This window comes from Apus apus, chromosome Z (genome assembly GCF_020740795.1).
Source record: "Apus apus isolate bApuApu2 chromosome Z, bApuApu2.pri.cur, whole genome shotgun sequence".
NCBI classification, from domain to species: domain Eukaryota; kingdom Metazoa; phylum Chordata; class Aves; order Apodiformes; family Apodidae; genus Apus; species Apus apus.
In genome coordinates this window covers 76,421,561-76,448,403 of record NC_067312.1, presented here as the reverse complement: position 1 = coordinate 76,448,403, position 26,843 = coordinate 76,421,561, and the positions used below count along the sequence as shown (strand labels likewise).

General features: G+C 39.7%; 2 protein-coding genes across 7 annotated transcripts in view; one reads left to right on the top strand and one right to left on the bottom strand.

Moving 5' to 3' along the window:
* Positions 1–6,940, bottom strand: part of SLF1 (SMC5-SMC6 complex localization factor 1) — a 34,666-nt gene extending 27,726 nt beyond the window's left edge. The window contains exons 1-4 of one of the 2 annotated variants that reach the window (XM_051643505.1): positions 6,827–6,940; positions 6,596–6,671; positions 3,465–3,708; positions 1,171–1,333 (exon numbers count right to left, since the gene is read on the bottom strand). In XM_051643505.1, coding sequence (XP_051499465.1) covers positions 1,171–1,333; positions 3,465–3,708; positions 6,596–6,671; positions 6,827–6,940 — 597 coding nt within the window. Of the gene's footprint in view, positions 1–1,170; positions 1,334–3,464; positions 3,709–6,595; positions 6,673–6,826 lie in introns of those variants that run through there. The other variant, XM_051643506.1, reaches the window with a different exon arrangement.
* Positions 6,941–7,924: 984 nt separating this feature from the next.
* The window catches only part of KIAA0825 (KIAA0825 ortholog), a 246,329-nt gene continuing 227,410 nt past the window's right edge, over positions 7,925–26,843 (top strand). For 4 of the 5 annotated variants that reach the window (XM_051643498.1, XM_051643496.1, XM_051643500.1 and 1 more), the window contains exons 1-2: positions 7,925–7,978; positions 17,312–17,402. The gene's annotated coding sequence lies outside the window, so the exon portion shown is untranslated. Of the gene's footprint in view, positions 7,979–8,088; positions 8,163–17,311; positions 17,403–26,843 lie in introns of those variants that run through there. The other variant, XM_051643497.1, reaches the window with a different exon arrangement.

Here is a 26,843-nt window from a genome sequence, read left to right as displayed (position 1 = left end):
TGATGCATTAAGTAGTCTTTACTTCTTGTGGCACTCTCTGAACACTGTTTTCAACATGCTTCTAGAATCACAGAATGGTTTGGTTTGGAAAGGACCTTAAAGATCATCCAGTTCCAACCCCCCTGCCATGCCACTCATACTCAAGCAATTTATAGTATCATCTTGGCAAAATTTTATCAATTCCAGCATGCATCCAACAAAGAAAAAAATAGGCATATTCACACACATAGGTAGACAGACAGACAAACAGATTTTAAATCCTTACCAAATAGAAAAAACATAAATGGAAAATAAATTTTTCCTGGTATTTGGTGAATAACTGTTTAGTTGACAGTCATGATGGGACTTCCTTGTGAAGCCTAAATAATTTTTCCAGTAAGAGCAGCAGAAAGCAGGAGCCAAAAAAGAACATGAATAGGAAGAAGAAATTATGTATTCTTCCTTGTTGCTATTGATCATTCGAGGTCCCTTCCAACCCCTAGGATTCTATGATTCTCCAGGCCTAAAACAAAACACTGATTTTTAAAGACCATTTTTCTGTTATGGAATCACAGATCAGCTGAAGACAGAAGGGATCTCTGGAAGACATCTGGTCCATCCCAACAGCTCAAGGAGGATCACCTGAAGCCAACTGCCTGGGACTATGCCTGGACAGCTTTTGATTATCTCCAAGAATGGAGGCAACACAGCCTCTTTGGGTAACGTGTTTCAGTGCCCCATCTCCCTCACAGTAAAGAAAAGTGTTTCCTGACTTTCAGACAGAACCCCCTATGTTCAGTTTGTGCATACTGCCTCATCCTATCATAGGGAACCACTGGAAGCTGCCTGGCTCTCTGCCTTCTTTGCACCCTCCCTTCAGCTATATATAAAAATTCATGAGCTTTCTCTTTTCTTGGGCAGACAGGCCCAGAATCAGAAAGTTGTATTACTTTTAATCAAATCAGAAAATATTCAGGCTGATCATATTCCCCTGTTATTAGAATCACATAAATGTTTTGGTGGGAAAAGACCTTTCAGATACAACCATTGACCTAACACTGCAAAGTCCACCACTAAACCATGAACCTCAGCACCACATATAATTAATACTACATTTACAGTAACCATTAAACCCAAATTGCTAGAAATGACAACGAAGAAGCAATTTTAGATATTTTTTTATTTACTTACCTCAAGAAGGTAGTCTCCCAGATATTCCAAAGGGTAGTATCGAGCTTCAGAGATACATTCTTTGTTTTGCATAGAAAAAAATTTGTTATTGATGAATACATGAGTTACATTGTGCTCTGCATTTACAGATGAACTTATGGTTGCCTTCCCAGCTTGAAGAACTCTAAATAAACATATTTGGAAAGATGCATTTACTCCATTGTATTAGTATCACCTAAAGCTACATTATCACTCACAAACTACAAGCATGCAAGAGTAAAGAGTTCTACATGTACGACACTGCCCAACCTTCATTAGAATATACAGGTGCTTAATAAAAATAAAAGAACCTACTTAAAAAGACATATTTCTCTTGATAATTTAAGGCTATTAATTACAATCTATGTTCACCTCCTACATATCTAATGGAGAGCTTTACCTGTGCACTTTTTAAAAGATCAAATTTGGTGTCAGCTATTATAGTTCATTGTATTATGGCCTCCAAAATCTTGATCATTTTTCAGTTAAGTTTTACAATAAATTAAGTGGTTTACCAAAAAACAGAGCACTGATTTTCTGAACTGAAACATATTTTCATAATGCAAATACATTTTTTTACTACATTTTGGAGTGATTTACAGCATTTGGTGTTGTCCAGATTTGTTTGTCTTTGGGTCACCATTATGTGTAAGAGTTTATCCAGAGACAACTTACAGCATTGTACTGCTGCAGCTGTTCCTATCTTTTAGACTACATGCCAGACAAAAAAAAAAAAAAAAAAGGTAGAAGAAATAAGGTCTCTTGACATGCTGGATGTTTTAGTTTTCAACCTCTGGGTATATAAAAAGAAAGGGAAGCTGGTGTCACTCACCTGTCGAACACCTAGGCACTAAAGGCAGGAAAAGCACAGAAGTGGGAAAAGAATCAGTGTTGTAAATACTAGATACAAAAATCAGTCTTTACCCAAACCTACAGTGGCCTTTGTAATGAAGGAAGCACTCACTGGAGACAAAAATGTCCACCTTTCAGTGTTTTCTTACTGAGTTAAAAGCACCCACATGTTGGTGTATGGGAAACGGTCTGGAAAATGAGATTAATTCCACAAAACTGCCTGTTCACCTGTCTTCTGGATGTAATTCCTGTTAAAGGTTACTTCTGCTGGAAACAGAGAATCACCGAGAATAGCATTTCCATAGTGTTATCATGGAGATCTGAATAAGCACTTTTCACAAGTGCAGCAGGATGACTGCACCTTTCTCCAAGGAAGCACACGGTGAACTCTTCTGCCCAGCCAAGAAAGGAGGACACTTGGGAGTGTTTTCAGCCGGCAAAATCAGAAGGTGGTTAACTTCAACTACACCTCACTTTGCCTTTATGAACTGCAGACCAACAGGCATTCTATAACGCAACACGCATCCCTGTACACCGTGATCAACCAGGCAAACTGCACTTGTCTTGCCTGTGTGTCTGTGGCATGCTCAGACCAGAGAAGCACTATGAACTAAGTGGGATTTCAACAGAGTAGGACAGTGTCTGCTCCCGCAAAGAACGTGCAGGTCTAAAACAGTGTCAGGGGACATTTGCTTTTACTGCACCAGATGCAAGAAGTAGTTAATATGCTCTGTGACTCAATGTAGCATTTAAATCATGGAATCCAAATGCGTAGGATGAGTATGGAAAAACCCAATACCCCTAAAGAAACACCCCCAGCATCCTTACGTTTCAGTTGCTTTCCTCTTCTCTGCTTTTCCTTTACACTTTTGTCCTTTCCCTTGAGCTACCTGTACTTGCACTGTATCAAAACCACCTGTTAATAGTACAAATTGGGTCCTAAGAGCCACAAGAAGCTGTTGCATGACATGACATGAAGAAAATCAGATCACAGTACAGCCCAGACCCACTAGGCACAGCTCACAGGTGGCTCAGGAAGCACCACCAAGTGAAATAATCTTTTCTGCCCCAACTACCCCTCGAATCTAACATTCCCACAAAATAAATGGTTACTCCTAAAAAATCTAAGCCTACGTATCTTGCCTCATGAAGAAAGAGTCTGCAAGCAGTTTACTTAAGATGCAAACAGATGGCAGCATGTGTTATTTTTGACACGATACCAGAAGAAAGCAAGAAAAGCAGTGACGTTCAAGATTTGAAATAATTTAATTTTAAAAAGCATGGAAGTATACTAATGAAAACAATCCAGAGTTTGAAAAGCTAGAGGTTGTTACGGGTCAAATTAGGTGGGATGGAAGAACAAAAATGTCTTCAATCATACAATAAGTGTTCCACTGTTCATTATTTAAGATGTACCCTCCTACCTTCTGATAGATGCCATTCGTTTATCATCTTCCTTAGCAGGGAGGACAACCTTCCACCCATGGAAGGCCCCTGGAGCCCCGGAGTGTGTCAGTTCTTTGCGCCACCTTTTAGGTGCAGATTGCATTTGAGGTGAATAATGGGTGTCTTTTCCAATTTCATATCCCCACTCATACGTGGTTTCATCAAGCCACCTGCCACTTTCAGCACTATTGATTATGTACTCCTTAGTTAGTATCCACTTTCCTAAAAAGCAAATAAACTGTCAACCAGAGAAGATTTTCTTTTCTGCAGACAAACGGCAATCAACTGAAGATCTAATATAAAATTAACTTCAGCCTTTCTTGTGCAAATAAAAGCTGGAATTGTAAGTACCATTTAAAAATACTTCTTCCTTCTGTATGAGCTCTCATCTTCACACTTTAAAATCAGAAATCTCACAATGCCACTGAAAATGATTGTTTTGTTTTCTTTCAAGGACAAAGTGCCTCTTCACCTTTCCTAGATAGAATACTTGTCTATCTCATAAAAAATGTGCAAGTAGAACTTTTCAGCTTTCCAGATTTTGTTCCTATGACTTCTACAGAACCTTGCTTAGGCCTTTACTTTTAGTATAATCTGATACTTTTACAAATACACTAAAATGCGAAGAACCAAATAAATATTTTACCACCAACTATTAAAAAGAATAGGGATTTTAGCATGTAAGCCATGTCTCTTATACATTCTTAATAATACTTGGACTGCAAGTGTAGAGAATACCAATATTAGGGGATAGGTTTTTAGACTTTTGTATTTCCCCTTCTTTTCCTATCCTTTTCTCTCATCTCTTGGCTCCACCTCCTCTGCCTCTCCTCTTTCATCTTCCACATGTATGCTTTTGATACTGTATGTAATGATCTTCCCCTTTTTCTCTGCCTCTGTCTTCTTACAGGTTCAGGTCAAGAGCTGTGGTTAGTACCCTGCTCCTGTACTGAAACACTACCTACAGAAGACACTGTAAGAGAAATTGACTTGAATTGTGTGAACCTAATTGGTTTCACAGAACAGTAGGGTTGACTGGCAAAATGTCTCAGTGCAGGAGCACAGATGGTACTTCTTACATAACCTAGCACAGGTACCAGCAGATTCATGACTGGAAAAGGTATGCTGTGCACAACCTGCATGTTAAAATCACAGAATCATAGAATCATAGGGGTTGGAAGGGACCTCGAAAGATCATCTAGTCCAACCCCCCTGCCAGAGCAGGGTCACCCAGAGCACATCACACAGGAAGGCGTCCAGGGGGGTTTGAATGTCTCCAGTGAAGGAGACTCCACAGCCTCCCTGGGCAGCCTGTCCCAGGGCTCTGTCACTCTCACAGTAAAAAAATTTTTTTCTGATATTCACCTTAAACCTCCTATGCTCCAATTTGTATCCATTACTCCTTGTCCTATCACTGGTCATCACTGAAAAAAGCTTAACTCCATCTTCTTGACACTCACCCTTTACGTATTTGTAAACATTGATGAGGTCACCCCTCAGTCTCCTTTTCTCCAAACTAAAGAGACCCAGCTCCCTCAGCCTTTCCTCATCAGGGAGATTGTTCCACTCCCTTCAGCATCTTTGTGGCTCTGCATTGGACTCTTTCCAGCAGTTCCCTGTCCTTCTTGAACTGAGGGGCCCAGAACTGGACACAATACTCCAGATGCGGCCTCACCAATGCAGAATAGAGGGGGAGGAGAACCTCTCTTGACCTACTAACCACATCCTTTCTAATACACCCTCATTTCAAAGTTTCCATCTCAAAACTTCTGTCAGCTAAGGACATCCATGAAGACTGGCATTCTTCTTAGCATTTCCGTTCACCTCTGGGGAGTATTAAATGGGTTTAAACATGATTTTTTATACTTTGGAAACATACTCTCCCTGCCATCAAGGGCAAGAGCAATGATCATGCAAAAACAGCACCACTTCCAGGATTGAGGAAGATCTGCAAGTACAGAAACATGCCAGAGTTCTGAATTGCCCTGTGGACACTACTACATATACTGTTTCCATTCAGTTTAAGAAAAAGACTCCAGGCATTTTAAATCCTAAAAGAGTAGGAAAACATTAACTCAAAGGCTTATGAATGTTAACATGAAGTGCCATGCTGCAAATCTGCATTTTAATATGGTCTCTCTCACATGGAAACCTTTGGTCTATTTCCTTTTTGGCTAGAGAGTGATCAGAACTTTCATTACTGCAAGAAATCATCCATGAATAAATACACACCTACATCCTAGCAATGACTTATGATGCAAAATGCCTACTGATATGGTATGTAACTGCAAATATGAATTCAAGAAATTCACATTTATATTTAAACCCAAATCTTTGTTTAGCTATTTCTGCCTGTTATCTCCTAAATACAGTATTAATCATCCTAAAAGTTGATTTATCACTTTGGTAAAATACCATATAGGGAAAGTAGAGATCATGTTTAACAAGTTAACAGAGTAGCCTTGTGAAATCTCATAATTCCACAAGACTTTTTTAAACTCATCGTAAAATGCTTCTTGGTAATCTGTCTACAAAGAAATCTTAACACACAGAATTCTAATTCTAGAAGTATTTTGGCTGCTCACGTAGGGGATTTCAGCATCAGGCCTTAGATGAAAGAAGACAAGAGGAAAGACCAGAGGACTGTGTCAGAATAGCAAAAGCCTGGAACTTTTCTCCTGCTGCATAAACAGGAACTCACAGTCAGTGAACTGTACCAGTGAATGTTGTGTGTGAAACGGGTATCCTAAATCCATGCTGACTACAGGTGTCCATACTCTCTCTGCTCCCTTTTCAGGTGACACATTTTCAAGCATCTGTACCACTTGGGTTTGACTCCATGATCTTACTAATAGGCAACAAAGCTTCCTATTTGGAAACAGAATGAAATCAAATAAAGGAAGGTGGCGGGAATGTCATTTGGGAAAAAAAAAAATCCAAAACAAAAAGCAGTAATTCAGAACACCATGTTAAAAACCAAGGTTTGTAGAACAGAGGTTCATAAGACAGTTCATTCATTGCATGAAAACAGGTAACTAGAAACTTTTAAACTGTTGCCTACAGTCCTATGTTGTGATCCTAGGAAATGTTACAACAAACTTTTACTCACCAGAAGCACAGGAAGCTAAGAACTTTTCACTCTTGCACAGCTTTTTTGCTATAAGATGTGTACAATCTCTGTATTTCTAACAAAACAAAAACAAAACAGCACACTAGCATCACTGGAAACAGTTTAACTTCCTTGGTTATTTATAAACAACTCTGCTGCACAGCTCCTCATTTTAAGCCTCGCATTTTTTCCTTGTGTGGCTAACGATCAGGTACTTAAATCCAACAATACCTTATGATCTAAAAAAACACAGTCCAGTTTGAGCAGCCGTTCGAGCAGCGCTTTTTTCTCTTCCTTTTTAAATCCAGTTAATTGGATTATCCGTTTCTGGCCGCCACCTCCCATCTGCTGAAGTAAACACAAGCAAAAAAGGAAGCATTACCACACACACACACAAAAAAAAAGACACATCGCATCTTGCGTTACCTTACGAGCACTTCCTGACTCGTTTTCCGAGAAAAAGGGAAAACCAGGGAACCAACACTTCCCGACGAAACCGGGACACCTGACAGGCGGGAACACTGTAGGTTGGAGACCCGGAAACTGGGGGGGGCAACCTCCCGGGAGGGAAAAACCCTTCCAGGAGGGAAAAACCCTTCCAGGAGGGAAAGCCGCCCCCCCAGGAGGGAATGCCGCCCCCCCAGGAGGGAATGCCGCCCCCAAAAGAGGGAAAGCCGCCCCTCCAGGAGGGAATGCCGCCCCTCCAGGAGGGAAAGCCGCCCCCCAGGAGGGAATGCCGCCCTTCCATGTGGGAAAGCCGCCCCCCAAAGAGGGAATGTCGCCCCCCCAGGAGGGAATGCTGCCCCCCCAGGAGGGAATGTCGCCCCCAAAAGAGGGAAATCCGCCCCTCCAGGAGGGAATGCCGCCCTTCCATGTGGGAAAGCCGCCCCCCAAAGAGGGAATGTCGCCCCCAAAAGAGGAAAAGCCGCCCTTCCAGGAGGGAAAGCCGCCCCCCCAGGAGGGAATGCCGCCCCCCCCCAGGAGGGAATGCTGACCCCAAAGAGGGAATGTCGCCCCCAAAAGAGGGAAAGCCGCCCCCAAAAGAGAGAATGCCGACCCCCCATGAGGGAAATCCGCCCCCCAAAGAGCGAAAGCCGCCCCCCCAGGAGGGCAGGCCGTTCCGTCAGCCGAGGCCCGCCAGCAGCAGCCGCGGGGGAGCCCCGAGCGGCGGGGACCCCTCTGAGCTCACGCACCCGGGCCATGCGGGGAGGCGGGAGGGCAGGTCTCCCCGCTCCCCAGCCCGCTCCCCAGCCCGCCTTCCCGCCTTCCCGCCTGCCCTCCTTCCTTCCTTCCCGCCGCTCCGCCCCGGATGTGGCGGGGCCGGGCCGGGCCGCGCTCCCTGACGCTCCGCGGCCGCCGCAGCCGCGGGGGGTGCCCGGCGGGGTAAGCGAGCTGCGTTTCGTTCTGTCAGCAGTCAGCGAGCCCCGCGGGGCTGTCGGCGGGAGCTGAGGAGCGGGGAGGGCGTGCGGGGCGGAGGAGGCTGGCGGGTTGAAGCGGCGTTCGGCGCCGGTGCGGGTGGAGGTGTCTCCCCCCCCTCTGGAGCGGCCTGGCTGTGTGAGGCGGGGAGGTGAGCTGGCAGGGAGCAGGTCTGGGGGTTTGACGTGAGGGAGGAGTTCTGGGCTGTGAGGGTGGGGAGAGCCTGGCCCAGGCTGCCCAGGGAAGCTGTGGCTGCCCCATCCCTGGCAGTGTTGAAGGGCAGGTTGGATGGGGCTTGGAGCAGCCTGGAATGGTGGGAGGTGTCCCTGCCCATGGCAGGGGTTGGGTCTAGATGGTCTTGAAGGTCCCTTCCAGCCCAAAGCATCCATGGTTCTGTGATTTCTGATCCTCGGTGTCCTTTTCTCCTTACCTCAGAGAAACTTCCAGAGTGTCTTGTGCCACATGGTGGCTGTCCGTCAGGGAAGATGACCCGGGATTGCTGCAGCCACTTATCTTAGCAAAGGGATTCCTGCCTCTCTCATCCAGTTTGAGTTACTTCTTTTGGTGTTTTTGTTTGTTTGTCGATTTTTTTTGTGTGTTTTTTTTTTTTAAATTACAAAGAAACATAGAAAGGTCAAGCTTTCTGGTTTGTACCAGAGGTATGTTCTGGTTGTACCTCAAGCAGTCGGTTTAGAATTTAGAAATATGAAAATGCTCAGATTACGAGTGTTTGTGAAACTTTGTTTTGGTCCCTTGTGTGTTTGGGAGGTGACTTCTGGCTTGATTCCTGTGTCAGGGAGTGCTCCGACTGGGTGATGCATAACAAATCTTCTAGTGCTTTACAACTAATAAAATCAGCTTTGTAGGACACTCTTTTACATCCCTTTTTATACATGGAGATTAAAGGCATGCATCCTTATTCAAGCACAAGGAAAAAGGTGGTTGAATTGCCTTAAAGATCCAAATGCTATTCTCTTCTGTTCTGCCAGGCCTCAGGTCTTGTGTTGCTGTTTATAAAGTATTCTGGTACCCTTACAGTTTTTCTCATCTTCTCTTTCCTTAACACTGCCATCATTGTAGTCCTTAAATCTCACAACCTCTTTCTGCAACCTTTCACCCTTTGTCTTTCACTTTGCAAATTTTGGGGTGGTTTTTCTTTTTCTTTTTCTTGCATTTTTTTTCATCCCTCATTAGCCTTTTGACCCTATGTTGAAATTTCTATGTAACTTTTTGCAGTAATTGTGTTACAATCCATTCATAAACTTCTCTTTCCTTGTGAAATACGATCTGACAGATTTTTTTAATCTGGTAAAAGATATTGTGCCTTAGGTGCTTAAAATATTTTCCATCATGCAGAGAAGCCCATTAGTTGGCTGGTTTACAAGTTCAGGGTTTTTAAAAAAAATATTAATTAGAGCTTTTTTCTTGTGTTACCTCAACATAATGTGTATACTGGTTGAAGCACTATCATTTGACAGAGCAAAAATCACAACACCATAGACAAATTTTGGTCAAACATTTTGTGATCACAGCTTTGTAAAAAAAAAAAAAAGAAGCGACACTGAAAAGTCAGTCATAAAAGTATGAAGTGTCTCCACACTGCCTTCATGTGGAGAAAAATCTAACTTTGTGCCCTATTTTAAGCCCATTTTGTAAGTGTCTTCAGTGTGAAACACTGCCTGGCTTAACAGTGAAGGAATTTAAATTTTCTTCTATAGTGATAAGGGATTGCAAGAATTATAAATAATATCAACATAATAGAGATCTGCAGAAGCTAGATTAGCTTCTTAATAATTCTTCTGTAAATATGCCTGTAGTTTCTTTCATGAGCTGATGAATATAGGAATGGCAGAACAATCATTATGAAAATTATTGCTTTTCTTCAAGCCTTACTGATTATGTAGACTCTCAGTTATTGCAGCTTTGGACTTACATTTAAAAACGTCTTTATGGTCTTTTCAGGAAGTATCACTTGTGTTTCTTTCTTGTGATAATTTTTCCTACATAGAACATTTCTTTTTCTGATCATTTTAAGTTCAACCTGTTTTCCATCTCCTTGCATTCATCTGCCCTTCTGCCAGCTCACATTCCATTAATAAATCTCAGTGAATCCATGAGATGGACAAATGTCGAGAGTCCAGAACATTGTTCAGCAACTTCTTCACTAAACTCTTCTGTAAATAATGCCAAGCTAATGACTTCATCTGTCATCTGTTCATGCATTAATGAGTTAGTGAACTGCACTTCATTAGTGCAGTTTCAGTCACTCATTTCTAGGCATAAGGTTTTGTCTGTTATTTCTTCTAAAATATAGGTAGTGGAATGGTTTAATTTTGTGTTTAATACTTACTTTTCCTACTGTGTGTAGTTCAAGTTTCTTATCTTTGCCTGACATGATTTAGTCCCTGGCTGCTTGGGCCTTCTTTCTTAACCATGCTAATGTTCTCCTGCCCTGACCTAAATCCACTTTACCTGTCTGGAATACTTAATTGACCTAATTCCCCCACCGACTTTCTAATATTTTCTCCTATGTAGGGGACAATTTGGATGTGATCAGCAAATTTTCTTTCTTCAAAGTTCTTTCACCATCTTTTTTTTTTTTTTTTTTTTCCAATCCACATAAACTCATTTGGATTGTGTTTGTTTGTTTGTTTGTTTACTTTTTGGTGTATCTTTAAAAATCTATTTTCTTTGTCTTTTGTGCATTATTATTTCATAAGTGACTGCAGTCAGCATGGTGAATGTGTATGATCGTAGCAGAAATTATGTATTTATATTAATAATTATATGTTGTTTAAAAGCAGCATATATACCCAGAATATTTCAGAATGGTTTATTCTCTGCAATAACCCCTCTCTTCCCTCAGTTTTATTTATTGGGCAACTCCCAACAACATGACTGGTGCCCCACAATGCAGACAAACATGAACCCTTGCTCACAGGCAGTACAAAATCAAGTTAGGTATAACATAACCAGTAGGGTAAGAAGTGGCATGTACACTTTTTATCTTCTCTGCTGTTTGTTGTAATCGAGGTCAGCACAGGGTGTAGATGACTGTGGATGGAAAGAGAAAATAAAAATACTGAAAAGAAGTTAGGAGAAAGTGTGGCATAAATTCTAATAGGGAAGATAATGAAGTTAGAAGAGCAAGCTAGTATAAAAATACCTTCATGGTGTTACAGGTCTATCTTTGTATTTTATCAATGCGTAACTGGCAGATTATCTGTTACATACAAGTACCAGACAGATTTGCTACTTAAGGTGAGGTTAAGAGGATATCTAGGGATTCCGTGTAACTGTTTAGTTGTCCCTTAAATTAAGGTGATCTTGAGATAACTGTTGTGTTCTTACATCTGTGTTTGTTATCCACTTCTAAGAATTCCAGGTCCCTTCCGAAGGCAAGCTTATCCTGGGAGATCAGTGTCTCTCCAGTGTCTCATGAAGATTGTAGTAGAAGCACCAGTACTAAAATAATATTTTCATTGGTGTGTGGGTTTGTTGTGGGTTTTTTTGGTTGGTTTGTTGGTTTGTTTGTTTGTTTTAATCACAAATCTTTATCTACTAGACTGAAAAAAGCCAACATTTATTTATTTTTTTTCTGTTTACCAAAGAATAGATCTGAAATTAACTGTTGGAGTAATAGCAAAAAATAGATCATATTTGTGTAGTGACCTACTGCCATAAGACAGTGGGTTTCTCTTTCAGATAGGCTTTGAGGTCTGTTTCAATGCAAAATAAGCTGAACACCCCTAGGTGTAATTTTTCTCAGTTGAGTCTTGTGAAAAATTGATTTGAATGAACAAGAAATTTTTCTTAATGACTGATGGTTTCCCATCACACTTGTGGGCTTGGGAGTTGAGGAGAGGAGTTATTGTGAATATTACTGAGTGATAGTACTTGGTTTTTTTTAGATGCAGCTCTAAGACATACGTGTTGTTTTTCCACTGTCACAATGCAAGCGGGGCAACCCAGAGAGATTCCAAGTGGACCCCCTGGCTGTCTAATCTCCTCCTTGGAGAGGAGCCTCAGTGCAGTTGGATCCAACGTTAGTCTTAGCCTTGGCTCTTCCAGGGAGAGTGACTAAAATGTCACGGTCCGAGGAAATGCTCCACCCTCAGATACCCCTTGGTCAGACTAAGGTGAAAGGGCACTTAAGGTCGCTAGGTGATTATTAGGTTTAATTAGAACTATAAAGGAAATACTTCAATTGTTATCTCAGGTTGATTATTTACATAACTAAAGTTACAATACAGATATGTTCAAGCTGCATGTCCTGAGAAAAAAACTGGGTTAGGCCTTGCATTACTTATTGATTTAGGAAGAAGGGGAGAGAGAGAGAGAGAAATAGGAGCAGAAAATTTAGGGAGATTGTAGATAACAGAGTCACCAGGTCCTCCATCATTGCTATCTAGATGTGCAGGCTGTGGGCCATATGTAGGTCATTACCATTGTCTCCATCTTCTCAGACAGTCCTTTTAAAATGCAAACTAGTCTTTGCTGGAGGCCTTGCAATCGTGTTTTCACATCACTTCCCTCAACAGATCCTGAGGGCCAGTCCCCCACATCCATCCAGAGGTGTATTCTGAGGGAGATGTTCCCTCATGTAAAGGAGACAGCCGTGTCCCTTTGTGATCTATACCCCTAGGAACTTTGTGAGAACTGTCCTCCAGACAGCTTCCTGAAAAGAACCTATTGCAGGAAAAGTGGCTAGGCCTTTTGCAGAAAGGGATGCTTTGGCAGCCCCTTGTGCTGAGAAGAATAAAAGAGTTCATTTGAAACAATAGTCTCCCTCTTCCACTTGCCCAAGGAAGCAATGACTTTTATTAGTGTAGGAGGTTTTTGCTGTCAGCGATTTCTGCCATCTGGAGTGCCAGTATTGACAGAAGGGCTGTGTGGTTACCAACATTACTGCTTATTAAGTTCATCAGTAAGGGCTGAAGTAAGAGCAGGACTGAAATCCTGGCCTAGGAACAGAGCATCTCTCCAGGAAATGCTGGAGAGCAGGAAATCTTCCTTTGGGAAGGCATTAGGGGCTCTTCTGTGTAAGCATAAACTCTTGTAAGGTTGACAGCCCCATTTCTCTCCTTCTGCCTCCCCACTCCCAGCAGCATCCTCAAAGACTTACTAGGAAGACTAGAGTATAATTTAGGTACAGAAGCCCCCTCTACAGAATCTAAGAAACTACTTTACAAGAAGATTTGCCAGTACCATCTGTCAATAGGATCTTGATCTTTTCAGTAATAAGAATGTTGTAAGTGGAATGGTTGTTAATTCAGTTCACTAAAGGTTACTGGGGACTGGTGGCCTGTCTACCTGCAGCTAACCCTACTCATATTTTAGTGTAAACAAATATGACTGTTCCACTCATGGGATTGTGAAGACAGGATGGCAGGAGAGGGAGCAAAACAAAAAAAGAGCAGGATGAAGATTAGTGGGGAGACTTACTGGGAGAATTGCATGTGTAGCATATTGGACATATGTGACGTAAATCTGAGGGAAATCATAGAGGCTAATTGAAATGTGGTAAATTAATTGTCAGATTTTAGTTTAAACATTTAGAGTTGCTTTCAGAAACCGATTTGCTGCCATCTGTGGAGGCATAAAATAGACCTCAGTGCATTGTATTTGAAGTTGTTTCCATATTTAAATTACTTATATGACAATTTTTTCTAAGCAAAGCCTCCACCTATTAAAATTTCAGGATAAGTGTTATATTGGAATGAGCTTTTCTCTGCAAAAGACACTATAGAATTGATCTAAGACACTGTTTCTAGTTAAAAAAGTGAATGTGTACATTGTGTCTGTATAGAAACATACAGGATGGTATGACATGCTATCTGTGGGCATTTCTTGAAAAAGGCAAAATTCTTTGCTTCTCCAACTAATTTGTTACAAAATGTTTCTATGAGTATTGACATATTGAAGTATGAGTGCTTTCTATGGAAAAAATTCTAAAAGTATTTTTAAATTGAAAGATTTAGGTACTTTTATGAGGAATTAAAAATTATCTTCCAGAAAGAATCCTTGATTCAAAATATTTTAATTTTTTTTTTTACAGTTTCCCTGTCTACAGTGTAGTTTTCAATTTTGCTGCATATGTTATTAGTGGAATTTAACCGTAACTTGTTATATTTAGTCCTCAAAACTTTGTTTTTTAATCAATTCAGTTAAGTTCCTGGACTGTGATTTGGGTTTTAAAGACCACAGTGATAGAATGAATTCATTCTTCCTGAGCTGAGAAGATAAACTTCCATGTTCTCACAGACAACAGCATTCTCAGATGGAATGTGATCAGTTTTTGTCTAGGTATATGTCTTTTATCTGTTGGAAGGCTTCTCAAGAAATTTGCCTCTCTGATGGGCCATGCTTTGCACACCAGCTTAACTTTATTTATGGACCTTCTATAGCCTGTAGTTCTGTATCAATACTGGTCTTCACCTAAAAGTCGAAGTAACATATTTAGCAACTCTTCCCTTTACAACTAAGTATGTCAGCTAGTTGTCAGCTCTGTGATGTGCCTGATCTTGTCTCTTGCAGAATTCAATTCAGTATCAAATCCAAGTCGTCTGAATAGCAATGCACAATGCTGCCAGAATGTTACCCTGTTGTACTTTATAATTTTCTCTTCATTTTTAAATTTTATGTTTGGTAAAGCTGGAACTCTTACACATTGTTGCTTAATTTTATTTCTCATTAGTTAATATAGATAAAATAATCAGTGTGAACATTTCTGCTTATAATTTCAGTTTTAGCAAATAACGCTACTTATTTAACTTGTCCAAACATGTTGAAGGTATTGAATTTTAAGGCAAAAACATTCACAGTCTGTAAAGGGAACACTGACAAGTTCAGTCAAAAGGGAAAAGAAGAATAATTTATAAAAGGAACTGTAGATAATGATGCCATCCAGTTGTTTTAAAGTGCATCTACCTCACCTTTAATGAATTAGATTTGTCAACAGCATATGTTTTATGCACTACTTCTAATGAAGTGGCATAGCAGCACTGCAGTGTACTTTGAGGTTTATTCCATCAAAGCTTTTTGCTGTCGTAAAGTAGACCTTTTTAAATAATAGATACTAAAAACTACATTTAAATAACATTAAGGTTGTGACACAAACACCAAATGACAAACTTCAGGCAATTCAAAATTAGGGCTGACAACTTGTCATTAACTTGCATTGTTGCTTTTTAAAATGAAGCACAATTGCGTGATTTAAGGATTGAATGTCAGACTAACTTTAAATTTCTTGGCTTTTGTAGGCTGGAGTTACAACCTTGCTGTCATTTCTGATACAGCTTTTTGCATAGCCTCTGTTTTCAGAAAAGTAATAAAAAACAGTGTAAAAAGGACAGGCTTTGTTGGTTTTACTGTTAGTTTAAAATGCAGATGTGAAAGTATTGGTCAAGAGCAGGGACTATCCCATTGTCAATTGTTCATGCAGTTCTTTTTAACTTCCTGGGCTCTTGTCTTTGCTGGTTCCTCTACATAAGTGCTGAGTTACAGGAGCTTTGGCCCTGGGGCACTTCAGCTAAAACCCTGAGAAGTGCTAAGAGATCCCACTTCTTCACCACATAAATAGTCACTTTATTTTTAATAAACAGTACTGAATGAAGCAGCAGTTTAATAAATGTAGAAAGCCTTGTAAAAAGACTTAAAATGTTGTGAAACAAAAGGAGGTGAACAGAATACTTCAGATGCTTTTGCATTTTGTTTCTGTTAAAAATGATGGAACTTTATATTCAGGTATGTTTAGCATGCATGTATAAACACAACCCTTTCAGTTCCTCTCTAGAGGTTATTTCTCACTAAGTCTGTATGTCTAATATATGCAATCTGTCATTTTCATCATAGTTATTGCAATTTATATGCAATCATGAACTGGCACTGCTGCTAAGTGGCCAGCCAGCCAACAGGCAGTCACTGCAGTCACCAACCCTGTGCCACCATCAGAACAGCCTGCTGAATGGGAACAGAGGGGCTTGCACAGGCTAAGTGGCTGGTCCAGGAAGATTGTAGGATGTTTTTGCCAAGGTAGTTTTTAGCTACCTGATTTGATTCATTATGTTAGTATCCACAGCCACTGCTGGATGCAGCAGTCAGTCTTTAGTTCTTTTAATACAGCTGGATAATTAGAAAATCACAGACTGGTTTGGGTTGAAAGGGACCTTAAAGACCCTCCAGTCCTACCCCCCTTCACCACCCTCATAGTGAAGAATTTCAGATACACAGAATTGTCAGAGTTGGAAGGGACCTCTGGAGATGATCTAGTTGAACCCCCTGCTGAAGCAGGATATCCCAGAGCACATCCCACAGGACTGCATGCAGGGGGTCCTCAATATCTCCAGAGAAGAGAACTTCACAACCTCCTTGGGCAGCCTGTCCCAGGGCTCTGTCACCCTCACCCTAAAGAAGTTTTCCCTCCTATTTCCATGTCACTTCCCGTGTTCCAGCTTGTGCCCTTTGCCCCTCATCCTGTGACTGGGAACTACTGAGCAGAGTCTGGCTCCATCCTCCCTGCACCCACACTTAGATACTTAAAGACATTAACAAGGTCGCCCCTCAGCCTTCTCCTCTCCAGGGAGATGTTCCAAGCCCTCCAATCATCTTTGTTGCCCTCCCTGGACTCTCTCCAGCAGTTCCCTGTCTCTTGAACTGGGGAGCCCAGAACTGGCCCCAGGTCTCCAGATGTGGCCTCACCAGGGCAGAATAGAGGGGCAGGATGACCTCCCTCGACCTCCTGGCCACACTCTTTGTAATGCATCCCAAGATACCATTGGCCTTGGCCACAAGAGAACAATGCTTTTTTTTATTCAAATCCAATCTAAATCAATGCTCTTTCTCTCTCTATGGGCCTTGGTAAAAAGTCTCTCAATATTTATTAAAAGCCCCTTTTAGATATCGAATGTTCATCTTACACTTCCACCTTTTCTGTTTTCTAAATTGCTTGTTCTAAAAGTGGGTGACCACAAGGTAGAATATTCTCAATCAAACTACTGAGATAATGTGGACCTTGTCTTAAGTATTTCTTAAGATACTATATGCTATTTTGGGAGACTTTATGACTTTCTAATTTCTTGTTTTCTTTAAATATTAACAGAAATAGAGGCTCCTAAAGTTAAGGCTTTTTTTAACATTCTGAACTGGGACAATTATTTACTAGATGGAATTAAGAAGCATACTGCCTTACTGTATGAGCCGTTTTATATACTACTTAAGCAATTCAGATTTTTATCTGTGAGTGTATTACTTCCTCAAATACTACCTGTTACTAATTTTACTACCTTCTTTTTTACATAGGACCACTGATGAACTATTAACTGAATATTATGCAAAGTCCCATAAAATGTAAAACAAGATAGCAGCTACAGAGAGAACATTTTGAGCAAAGGTATGTATTCATGCAAATTGTACATTGGTATGTTTTGAAATTGACCTTCTATGAACTATAAAAGCTTAATAAGTTCTAGCTGGGTGGTTAGATGAAACCTGTGATGTTAAAAAGTATAGTAAAAAATATATACGTATTTCCCTTGATTGAAGAAAATTTAGGGGATGCTACGTTTAAATCTGAGTTTTAAAAATTTCTCAGCAAGCTTTGTTCAGATTAACCATTTTATAAATTCTTCTCTCTTTACAACAGCTATAGAACCAAAACTGACTAGCTGTTTTAACTATTAAGAAATGGATAGGTGTGAACTTCGGATTACTGTTCATAGGATCATAGAAACCCATCCAGTTCCAATCCCCTGCATGGGCAGGGACACCTCCCACCAGCCCAGGCTGCTCCAAGCCCCATCCAACCTGGCCCTTCAACACTGCCAGGGATGGGGCAGCCACAGCTTCCCTGGGCAGCCCGGGCCAGGCTCTCCCCACCCTCACAGCAAAGAATTCCTTCCCAAGAGCTGATCTCCGTCTTCCCTCTTCCATTTTAAAGCAATTCTCCCTTTTCTTGTAATTCCATGCCTTGTCCAAATCCCTCCCCAGCTTTCCTGGAGCCCCTCCAGGAACTGGAAGGTGTTCTAGGGTCTCCCTGGAGCCTTCTCCTCTCCAGGCTGAACACCCCAACTCTCCCAGCCTGGCTCCAGAGCAGAGCTGCTCCAGCCCTCCCAGCATCTCCGGGGCCTCCTCTGGCCTCTCTCCAACAGCTCCATGTCCTTCCTGGGCTGGGGGCTCCAGAGCTGGACACAGTGCTCCAGGTGGGGAACTCACAAGAGCTGAATAAAGAGACAGACTCCCCTCCCTGGCCCTGCTGGCCACACTGCTTTTGATGCAGCCCAGGACATGGTTGGCTTTTTGGGCTGCAAGCATGTATGGCCAGTCATGTTGAGCTTCTCATCCAGTGTCACCTCCAAGTCCTTTTCCTCCAGGCTGTTATCAGTCCATGAGTTTTCTCCATGAGTATTCTTTAATCATACCCATATGGCATTTCCATGGCATGTACAGCATAGCAGTACAGAGGTAGATGAACTTTATGATCAGATAAGACATGTTTCTTAAATACACTGACAGCTGCAAGACTCTTGGTTGCCCTATGATAAGGAGGAGCTTCAGGCTGGAGTGTGAGAGCACAGTTTGAGATCCTTGAGGAGAAGGAAGTTCCATTCACGATAACTATCCCTTTATTTTCCTTTCTTTCTTCTTCAGCAGTAATGGAAAGGTATTGTGAGTAAATACTCTTTAAAAGTTCCACTTGGTTAGGCTTTTTTTTTTTATTCTTTTGTAGCATCGTAGTTTGGATGACTTGTAATTCCTGCCAAGAAATAAAAATATAACATCTGATAATGTAAGTTACTGAGTGAGAGAAAACTGGAGTATGGTCTGGGAAGACAATGCTGACCAACTAGTTGAAAAAAAAAGTTTATATATGGCTTATGAATTAGCAAGAAACTCCTGTCTTAAAAAAAAAATTCAAATCTAGCTTCCCTAATAGTTACAGAACTACAAATCAGTTAGACAGAAGGTTTAGTTTTGTACAATTACTGTGATTACTATTAAGCAGATGTGGTGTAAACATGCTTTCATATCAGGCAGTGTATTTGTATATTTGTAATTTAATATACTGTTGTACAGATGTCTTTCCTGTCTCCTACTTCCAATGTTTTTAGTAGTGCTTAAACCCTAAATGGTAGGAGAGATTGCTGTCCTTTTTGAACCTATAAAGCTAGCTGGTGTCAGTTATGAGTTCTGCTCTGGGTTAACTAGAAGCCAAGAGTAAGTCAAGACTAAGCACTTCACTTAAAGAGGCTTAAATCAATGTCCTTTATATAAAATTGCCAATACCGTTGCTCCTTGTGTTACTTACATGAGTTTCTTGCTCCTCTAAGTTGTCTTTTGATCAGATCATTTTTTTAGAATAAAGGAACACAGAGGTCCAATCTGATGCAGACCTGTGGTAGAATCAGTGTTACGCTTTGACTAGGAGTGCTAAAGGAGGAAAATTCAGGAAGCTGTTAAAACTCTTGCTCTTCACTAGGAAGGGAAAAAAAACAACAAAAGGCAATCAGGGGGATGTCTGGCCATGAAGATGAGTAATCATGGAGAGCCAGTTGCCAGCTCAGGCTCTTAAAAGAACAGTAAAATTCTGCTGGATCAGTAGAAAGCAAAATTCTCCTGCTGTGGAAATCTGAACACCATCTACATGTATACCTCTGCATTTCACAGTGATTTTATGGACTACTCAAAGATACACGCTTTTATTGTTTTCGTGTATTCTGACTAGTTACCAAAGAATCTTTTAAAACAGCTTTGATTAGTCTTAAATTAGGCCTGTGCATGGGACGGGTAATCTGAGGTATTTAAACAAATACTTTTTGTGAGGCTTCTTATAGGAAGCATCTCGATTATCGTGTTTTCTTTTTTTATAGCTAGTAACACTGCAAACCTGATTGCAACTTTAAAGAAGTCAAAATCCTAAGAAGCAATAGACTTCCAGATGATTAGAGAGACTGGTGTGCCTATGTGAAGGAAATATTTTATATATATATGTATTATGCTTTGATTAATCCACATAAACTTCAAGTAGAATGCTAATTATACAATACTGTGCCTCATCAGAGAAATCAATTACTTTTAAACTGATGTATGTGAAGCAGGGAGTTATGTTATCAAGCTTACTTTGAAGACAAACCAACAGAGAGGAAAATTATTACAGATCACATCCTTTTGCAGCAGCTTATTTCCCTTGCACATGTTTCCTGTTGTCAAATGCTAACCTTTCTTGGACTGTTGCTGATGTAGTTGAATATAAAATCTTCCTTGAAATCCTGATTTGTATTACATGTTAGCAGCAAGCATTTGGTCAATCTTAGAAATGTAAAATGATCTTGAAACCGATCCTATGAGATCTCCTAAACTGAAATTGTTTGGATAATCTTTTTCTTAATTCAGTTAGCTTATGACATGCAATCAGCACCTTTTGCAAGCAATTTTTTCTCTGACTTGAAAGTGCTGGCTTCTTTAAACACAATTACAGTTGTTGGTTTGGTAATCCTGTGAGTCAATCTACACTAAACAAGAAGCTTTTATCACACCCTTGGCAGCTTCAGTGAAAATTAAAAGCATGCTTTACTGTAGAGATTGTCAAGAGTGGAAATAATATTTGTCCAGTTGGACAGCTTGCTTTTGTAGTTGCTAAATGAAAGTTGAGATTCTGTCTCTTCCTTGAAAGCTTCTGTGTCAAGAAGGTAATTTGGACTGTTTGTGGTTTGACAGGGATTATTAAAATCAGATGAAGTGAAGGGAAGGAAGTGTGAGAAAGCAAAATTGACAGTGACACTCTCTATTATTTGCAGCTTGGATCATGATGACTATGTTGATATGATAGATTCTAAATGTTAGGTTCACTGTTGGAATATGTTAAGCAGCAAATACAGTAAAATGCAGTTATAGATTATTTTTCTGATTTAACACAAAGTCATCCAGCAGTTATTTTCATTGGGAAGATGAAGAGGAGGATTGCAACAGAAAACAAAAGACCAAAGGGCAAATAGAAGGAAAAAGGAGAAAGAATTTAATATTCTCCTTTGTGATTCCATTTAGGCAACAATATTTATTTATTTTTATTTTTATTTTTTAAATTCAAACAGCTTGCTAGTATACTTCAGAGACAATAAAATTAAGGATTCAGAATGGATGGCTCAGGTCATAAAATTTCTTTTTCCAATGACTTGGATTTTGGTAGGAATTTTTTTGCTGTAACAGTTTTGCATAAAGTAAGCTAAAGTCTTAATGATGACTGTTTCACATTAGTTTTTCATTACTTGCATCTTACATGTTATTTTTAAATAGTGATCTTTTCTGCCACTTTGAGATAAATAATTAAAAAACTTAAATTATTGCAATATTCATATAGCTTTAATTGCTGAAGATACATTAGCTGCACACTCTATGCATCTTTTGGTGTCTAGTGAATATACAATGTATTATTTAATGTTAATCCTTTGTTTTGTCTCTTGGTTGTACAGGTAAACTTTCAATTTTTGAACAGGCAAGTTAGTGCAGAAGTAAGACATCTGAAGAGTCAAATTTGAAGATTAGTCTCATTTTTATGTGGTTTCCTTTTCTGTTTTCTAGCATGAGAACTTTGTGAAAAATTCTATTTTGGGGCAATTTTCCATGTAAAGTTTTAGGATTTTGTAGAAAATTAGAGAAATGAAAAGAAAACAGGTGACACATGAAAGCCTTTGCTGTTATTTAGCATAGCCTTAGCTTCGTATCTTTCAAACAGCAACATGCAACGTTTGAACAGTTAAGCCATGCCAGAATGGCAAGTCTCTCATCTTCACCTGTCTCACAGTAGAGTGAAACACATTAGCATCCAGAGTGATTCATCTCCCAGAACAAAAGGGGTAAGGGAGCAGAGTGACTGAGGGAAAAGAGGTTATGTAGAATTGCTCACAGACTTGCAAAATAAGGACTGCCAGGAGATAAGAAAGAGGGTGTTGTTGAAACCAGGGTGGAGACACTGGTGAAGGGGGTAACAGAGCACAGCAGACTCGTGATGTGAGAGGAGGGTGCCAGACCCTGGTCTGGGCTGGAAAGGAGGAGGTGAAATGCAGACAACTACCCTGAAACAGACCCTGAAATAAAAAAGGTTTGGAAATGTGTGTACAATACTAGAGGGAGCTAAAAGACACAGAAGCGAGCTGCTCCTGTGCAAGAAGTGAAAATGTACTGTTCTGTAGTTGCAGAAGCCTGAACTTGTACTATCAGAAAGTTAGATTAGCATTATGGTTTTCTGGTCTAATGGAAAAAGTACCTTCCAGCCTGAGGTCCTGCCTCAGCTGTGGGTGAAGCTAGGTAGAGTAAAAGTCCTTAATCAGGAGAGCTCATTATATGAATAAGAATCATAGAATCACAGAACTATTCAGGTTGAAAAAGCCCCTTGGGATCACCCAGTCCAGCCATCATCCCTACTCTACAAAGTTCTCCCCTAAACCACATCCACCAACACCACATCCAAACGACTCTTAAGCACATCCAGGGATGGTGACTCCACCACCTCCCTGGGCAGCCTGTTCCACTGTCTGTCCACTGTTTCTGGGGAAAAAAATTTTCCTAATGTCCAGTCTGACCCTGCCCTGGTGCAGCTTCAAGCCAACAATAAGACAAAGGGAAGGAGAGGAACAAAAGAGCATTCCTGTTTTAATAAAATTTATATAATAGGAGTAGGTGGTTTACCCAGCTCCTGCTCTATAGTGGAGTTAGTAGTGTGTGGTGGAACTAGGAACTCACAAGGATACAATGCTTGCAACGGAGTGTAATTGTGTGTCATCAAGGAGGAGTTAGAGATTGCTGTGTTGGTAGTGTATAGAAGACATAAATCAGACCACTTTCACACTTTGAAGTGATACTTCATTGGTTTGACGTTAATAAGCAAAACACATAGTACTTAGTTGTTATTAGTCATTATCACACAAGATTAAAACACTTACTACTTAACAAGCTTATTCTAAACTCTACAGTACCACAAAGCTGATGCACCATAGCTATCAGTCCTAGATGGTCTCTGTTACTGAAGCAGCTAGCCTTAAGCTCTTTAATGAGGAAAATTATTAACATAATAAGAAACTTTCCCCACAATATTTTCCTTTGTATTTTGTGCATCTTACACTCCTCAAAGGGATAGGGAGTGTGTAATTTGCTCTCCACATAATCAGGAGTTCTGGTTTTGCCAAGCACCTTTTCTGTTTATTCTGCAGGTTTCTTCTGGTTCCAATGGATAGATTTCTTGCTAGTCGTTTGAATATTTTTCTCTGATGTTGCATATTTTCCTGTTTTCTTGAGCCCCTTTTGTACTGGACGTTTCTGTTTGCTCCTTTGCGGTTGTGTGTGTCTGTTCAGCTGGGTTGCAACATGTTGACACACTTTCACTGGTTGTGCTGTTGGTGGTGGTGTTAGAATGCTGTAGGATGCTTCTGCATTGTCATCTGTAATGCTGGCTTTGTGACCTTGTGTCCCTTGTCCTTTCAAAGAAATACTAATTACCTCATTCTTTAAAAGATGGAGGTGGGTTTGCTGTGCCTGGAAGCATGGGTTCAGGAGTACTGCAGCTGTGAGATGGCACTCTGGTGTTAATCCTGAGTGGGAAGTGACAAGAGTACACTCAAGCCTCAACAGTTCATCACCTGACAACAAGCAATAGTGAAGCAGTTTCTAACAAGTGGGGCTGCTCAGAGAGAGGGAAAATCAAGCTTACTATTGGCCATTTCATGGCAAAACATTTATTGGTGCTTAAGAGATACAAATACCCTGTTACCTCCTTCAGCTAGTGATAGGACGTTATGCATTGTAAACAGCATGGTGTTAGAGCTGTGTATTGTTTAGCCTATTGTTAGCTATTAATCATGGTATAAAAGTGTGGAAGTGAAAGCCTATCACTTCCAATTGGAAGGAGTTTCCTTTTTTACCCCCTACATCTGGGAGCAGTGACAAATGTCAACTGCTTATCTTCATAGTTACTTCTGTATCTCTGTGTCATCATTCACTAGTGATATTCTTGAAGTGCTTTGTGTACACAAGTAGCAGAAATAAAAAAGTAACACAAATTACAGAATGTATTGTTAGAAGAACGTTTAAAATTCAGGTAGGTTACAGCTTGTGTGGACTTCCTCTAGGTTAGTTAGGACTGGGGGACAGCTGCCCTTCCTGAATGTGCTGATTTTACCATGTTACTTGACCAAATGCTCGTAATTTTAAACATACCCCTGTTCTATTGGAATCCATCTCTGTCTCCTTGTGTCTAGTAAGCAGAGGTTAGTTGGATCAGGCCATGTTTTCTAATGTCTGTATGTATGTCTGTATGAAGAGCGAGTAGAGAGAAATAATAAGCTCAAAATCTAGCATTTCAGTGTTTACAGTGTTTTCAAGTACAAAAGGTAAGGTATTTTTTTTAGACATTCAGAACGCAGCAGATCAGAGGAGATGCTCCTGGCAAAAGAGAATATGAAATATTTTGCACAGATGCAGGGTTAATTTCAAATGCATAATAGTTGTACAGATTTTTATTCTTGATACAAGCAATACAAATGCATTTCACAATTTATACAATGTAGTGTTTTTACTGCAAGTGTCATAAATTTGTTTATATTTTGGCATAGGTTAGTTTGTGCAGATATAATTTAACATTTAAGTTCCTACTGAAATATATAGTTCAGTTGTCAGCTGAGACACTTTTCCTTGGATAATTCATTTCTTTCAGTTGTGGGACAGGTGTGTTTTTCTTTTTTTTTTCTTTTAAAAAACCCCACAAAACTAAACCCAGAAACAATCATAAGGTAGTGCCAGTATTTGTGATTAGCAGACATCCCACCTTTCACCCTCTGTTCGCTGGAAAGGGTCATTCACCCAAACATAAGGGAAGGGACTTGGAACCTTTTCCTAAAGACATGTCCTAATAAACGGAGATAAAGGTCACCAAAGACTTTCGGTGAGCCCCTGCAGAGGCCATGGTCAGCAGAATGTAATGCACACAGTGATTAAACATTTCTTTTTTATTTCTAAGGCATAATTTACTTTTCTGTCAGTATTTTATGTAAGAGACTGATTTGTTTTGATAGTATGTGGTGGCTGTTTTTTTCCAGAACCTTTGGAGCTAGAAATAATTGTATATTTTGGTAACGTAACACATTAATCTCCTGCTTGTTTGTGATAGCAGCTGTTAAAAGCTTGTTGAAATAGAAAAGTAATGTGAGTAGAAAAATTTTTTAAAGCAAGAGCATTATACTAAATAAGCATTTTCAGTATTTTTAAAACATCTCAGTGCGCTGTCAAAGTGAAATAAATTTCTACATTTCAGAAGTCATATAAATGAAATTTCACTTAAATGAAATTTCACTTAAATGAAGTTGAGTAAAAATTATGTGACAAACATCAGTATTTTGTATTTTTCTGTACTAAATGTTATTGTCCCATCATAAGTATTTTCATACTGTAGAGCTTCATCTTCTTTTTTCATTTATTAGGGACTCCTATAGTTGTCAAAAGAGTTTTGAGAAAATGCTGGGGCTTCTTAATAGTTTTGAATTAAGGTTTTTATAAAACATTTAGAAGCTCTAAAAATTAGGATCTGAAATAAGAGATTCCTGTGTTGACTTTCTAAATTTTGTTCACCTGCAGTAGTGTGAATAACATACTACTACACTTTGCTAATTGCATCTTTTTGACCAGTTACCCAAGAATTACAGTTGTTTTCTGGCCCCTTAAGTCTTGTGTCCGTTACAACGGTGCAAGGATAATGACTAACTTGGGAAAGGGGTCAGGAGTAGCAGCCTGCATCTAGGGGTGATTTAAATTAGATCTGAGAAATAAATGTCTAAAAACTGTGTCAATATCAAGAGTAGAATTTGTAAGAAAGGTGAAAATGATTGCTATTAAGAAATAGATTTGCTTCAAATGAAGGTAGAGTTTATTGCCAGGAAGGTGACTAAACCTCAAAGGAGAAAGTCCTTTGGACTATAAGCAAGGTAAGACCTCAGTTTTCTTCTTTACCTTGTTTATGCCAATTGTGCAGGTTCTTACCACATTTTGTGGCTTATTTTGGAAAAGTGCTGAATGATTGTATTAGCAAATACTTTCTGTGTACCAAATCTAATATGTTGTCTGGATTACAGTTAAAAGCTGAACTTTAAAAAATAAAATGTAGGCCTAACACAAAAAATACTATCATCTGTATTGAATTAATATTTGGGTCTGGAAGACTTAAGTTTAATTGGAGAAGGACCTCAAGCTTCCAAATAAATAAGGTAATTATAAGTTAAGTTGGTCAAGAGCTGTCACTTTTAGTTATGTTTATCTCTAGCCATGAAACCTTTACAAATTGAATTATGCCAGCAGAAGCTGATTTAAAGTTTTTATTTAAGAAATGAAATATTAAAAGCAAACAAAAAACAACCAATAAAAGGACCAAAAATGTTAATGGACATTTGCAGTTGATCAGTAAAAAATTTCATATAAACCTGTGTAGTATTTAGTAAGAAGCTTTAATAATAAATTCAAGGACATTTATAATACCAAACAAGCCTTTAAGATTGCAGCTATAAACTTGGAGCCCACTTAAGCATTATCTCTCTGGAAAGTTTCTATATTTCATTTTTATAAAATTGACATTTTTTGAACACTCATCTTTAGATTTAGAAGTAATGGAAGAAAATAGAATATGCGGGAGTGACAGAACTGAAATACAGCCTAGCTTTTAAAAGCTGTGGTCACAGGCTTTCTTTTGTAATTCTTCTTAAATATAATAGTTTCATTGGAAGGCTATTTCCTGTTAAATTTCTGACAACTCTGTATCTGATCTACTGAACTGTAAGACCTCAAAGGTCTTGAAATT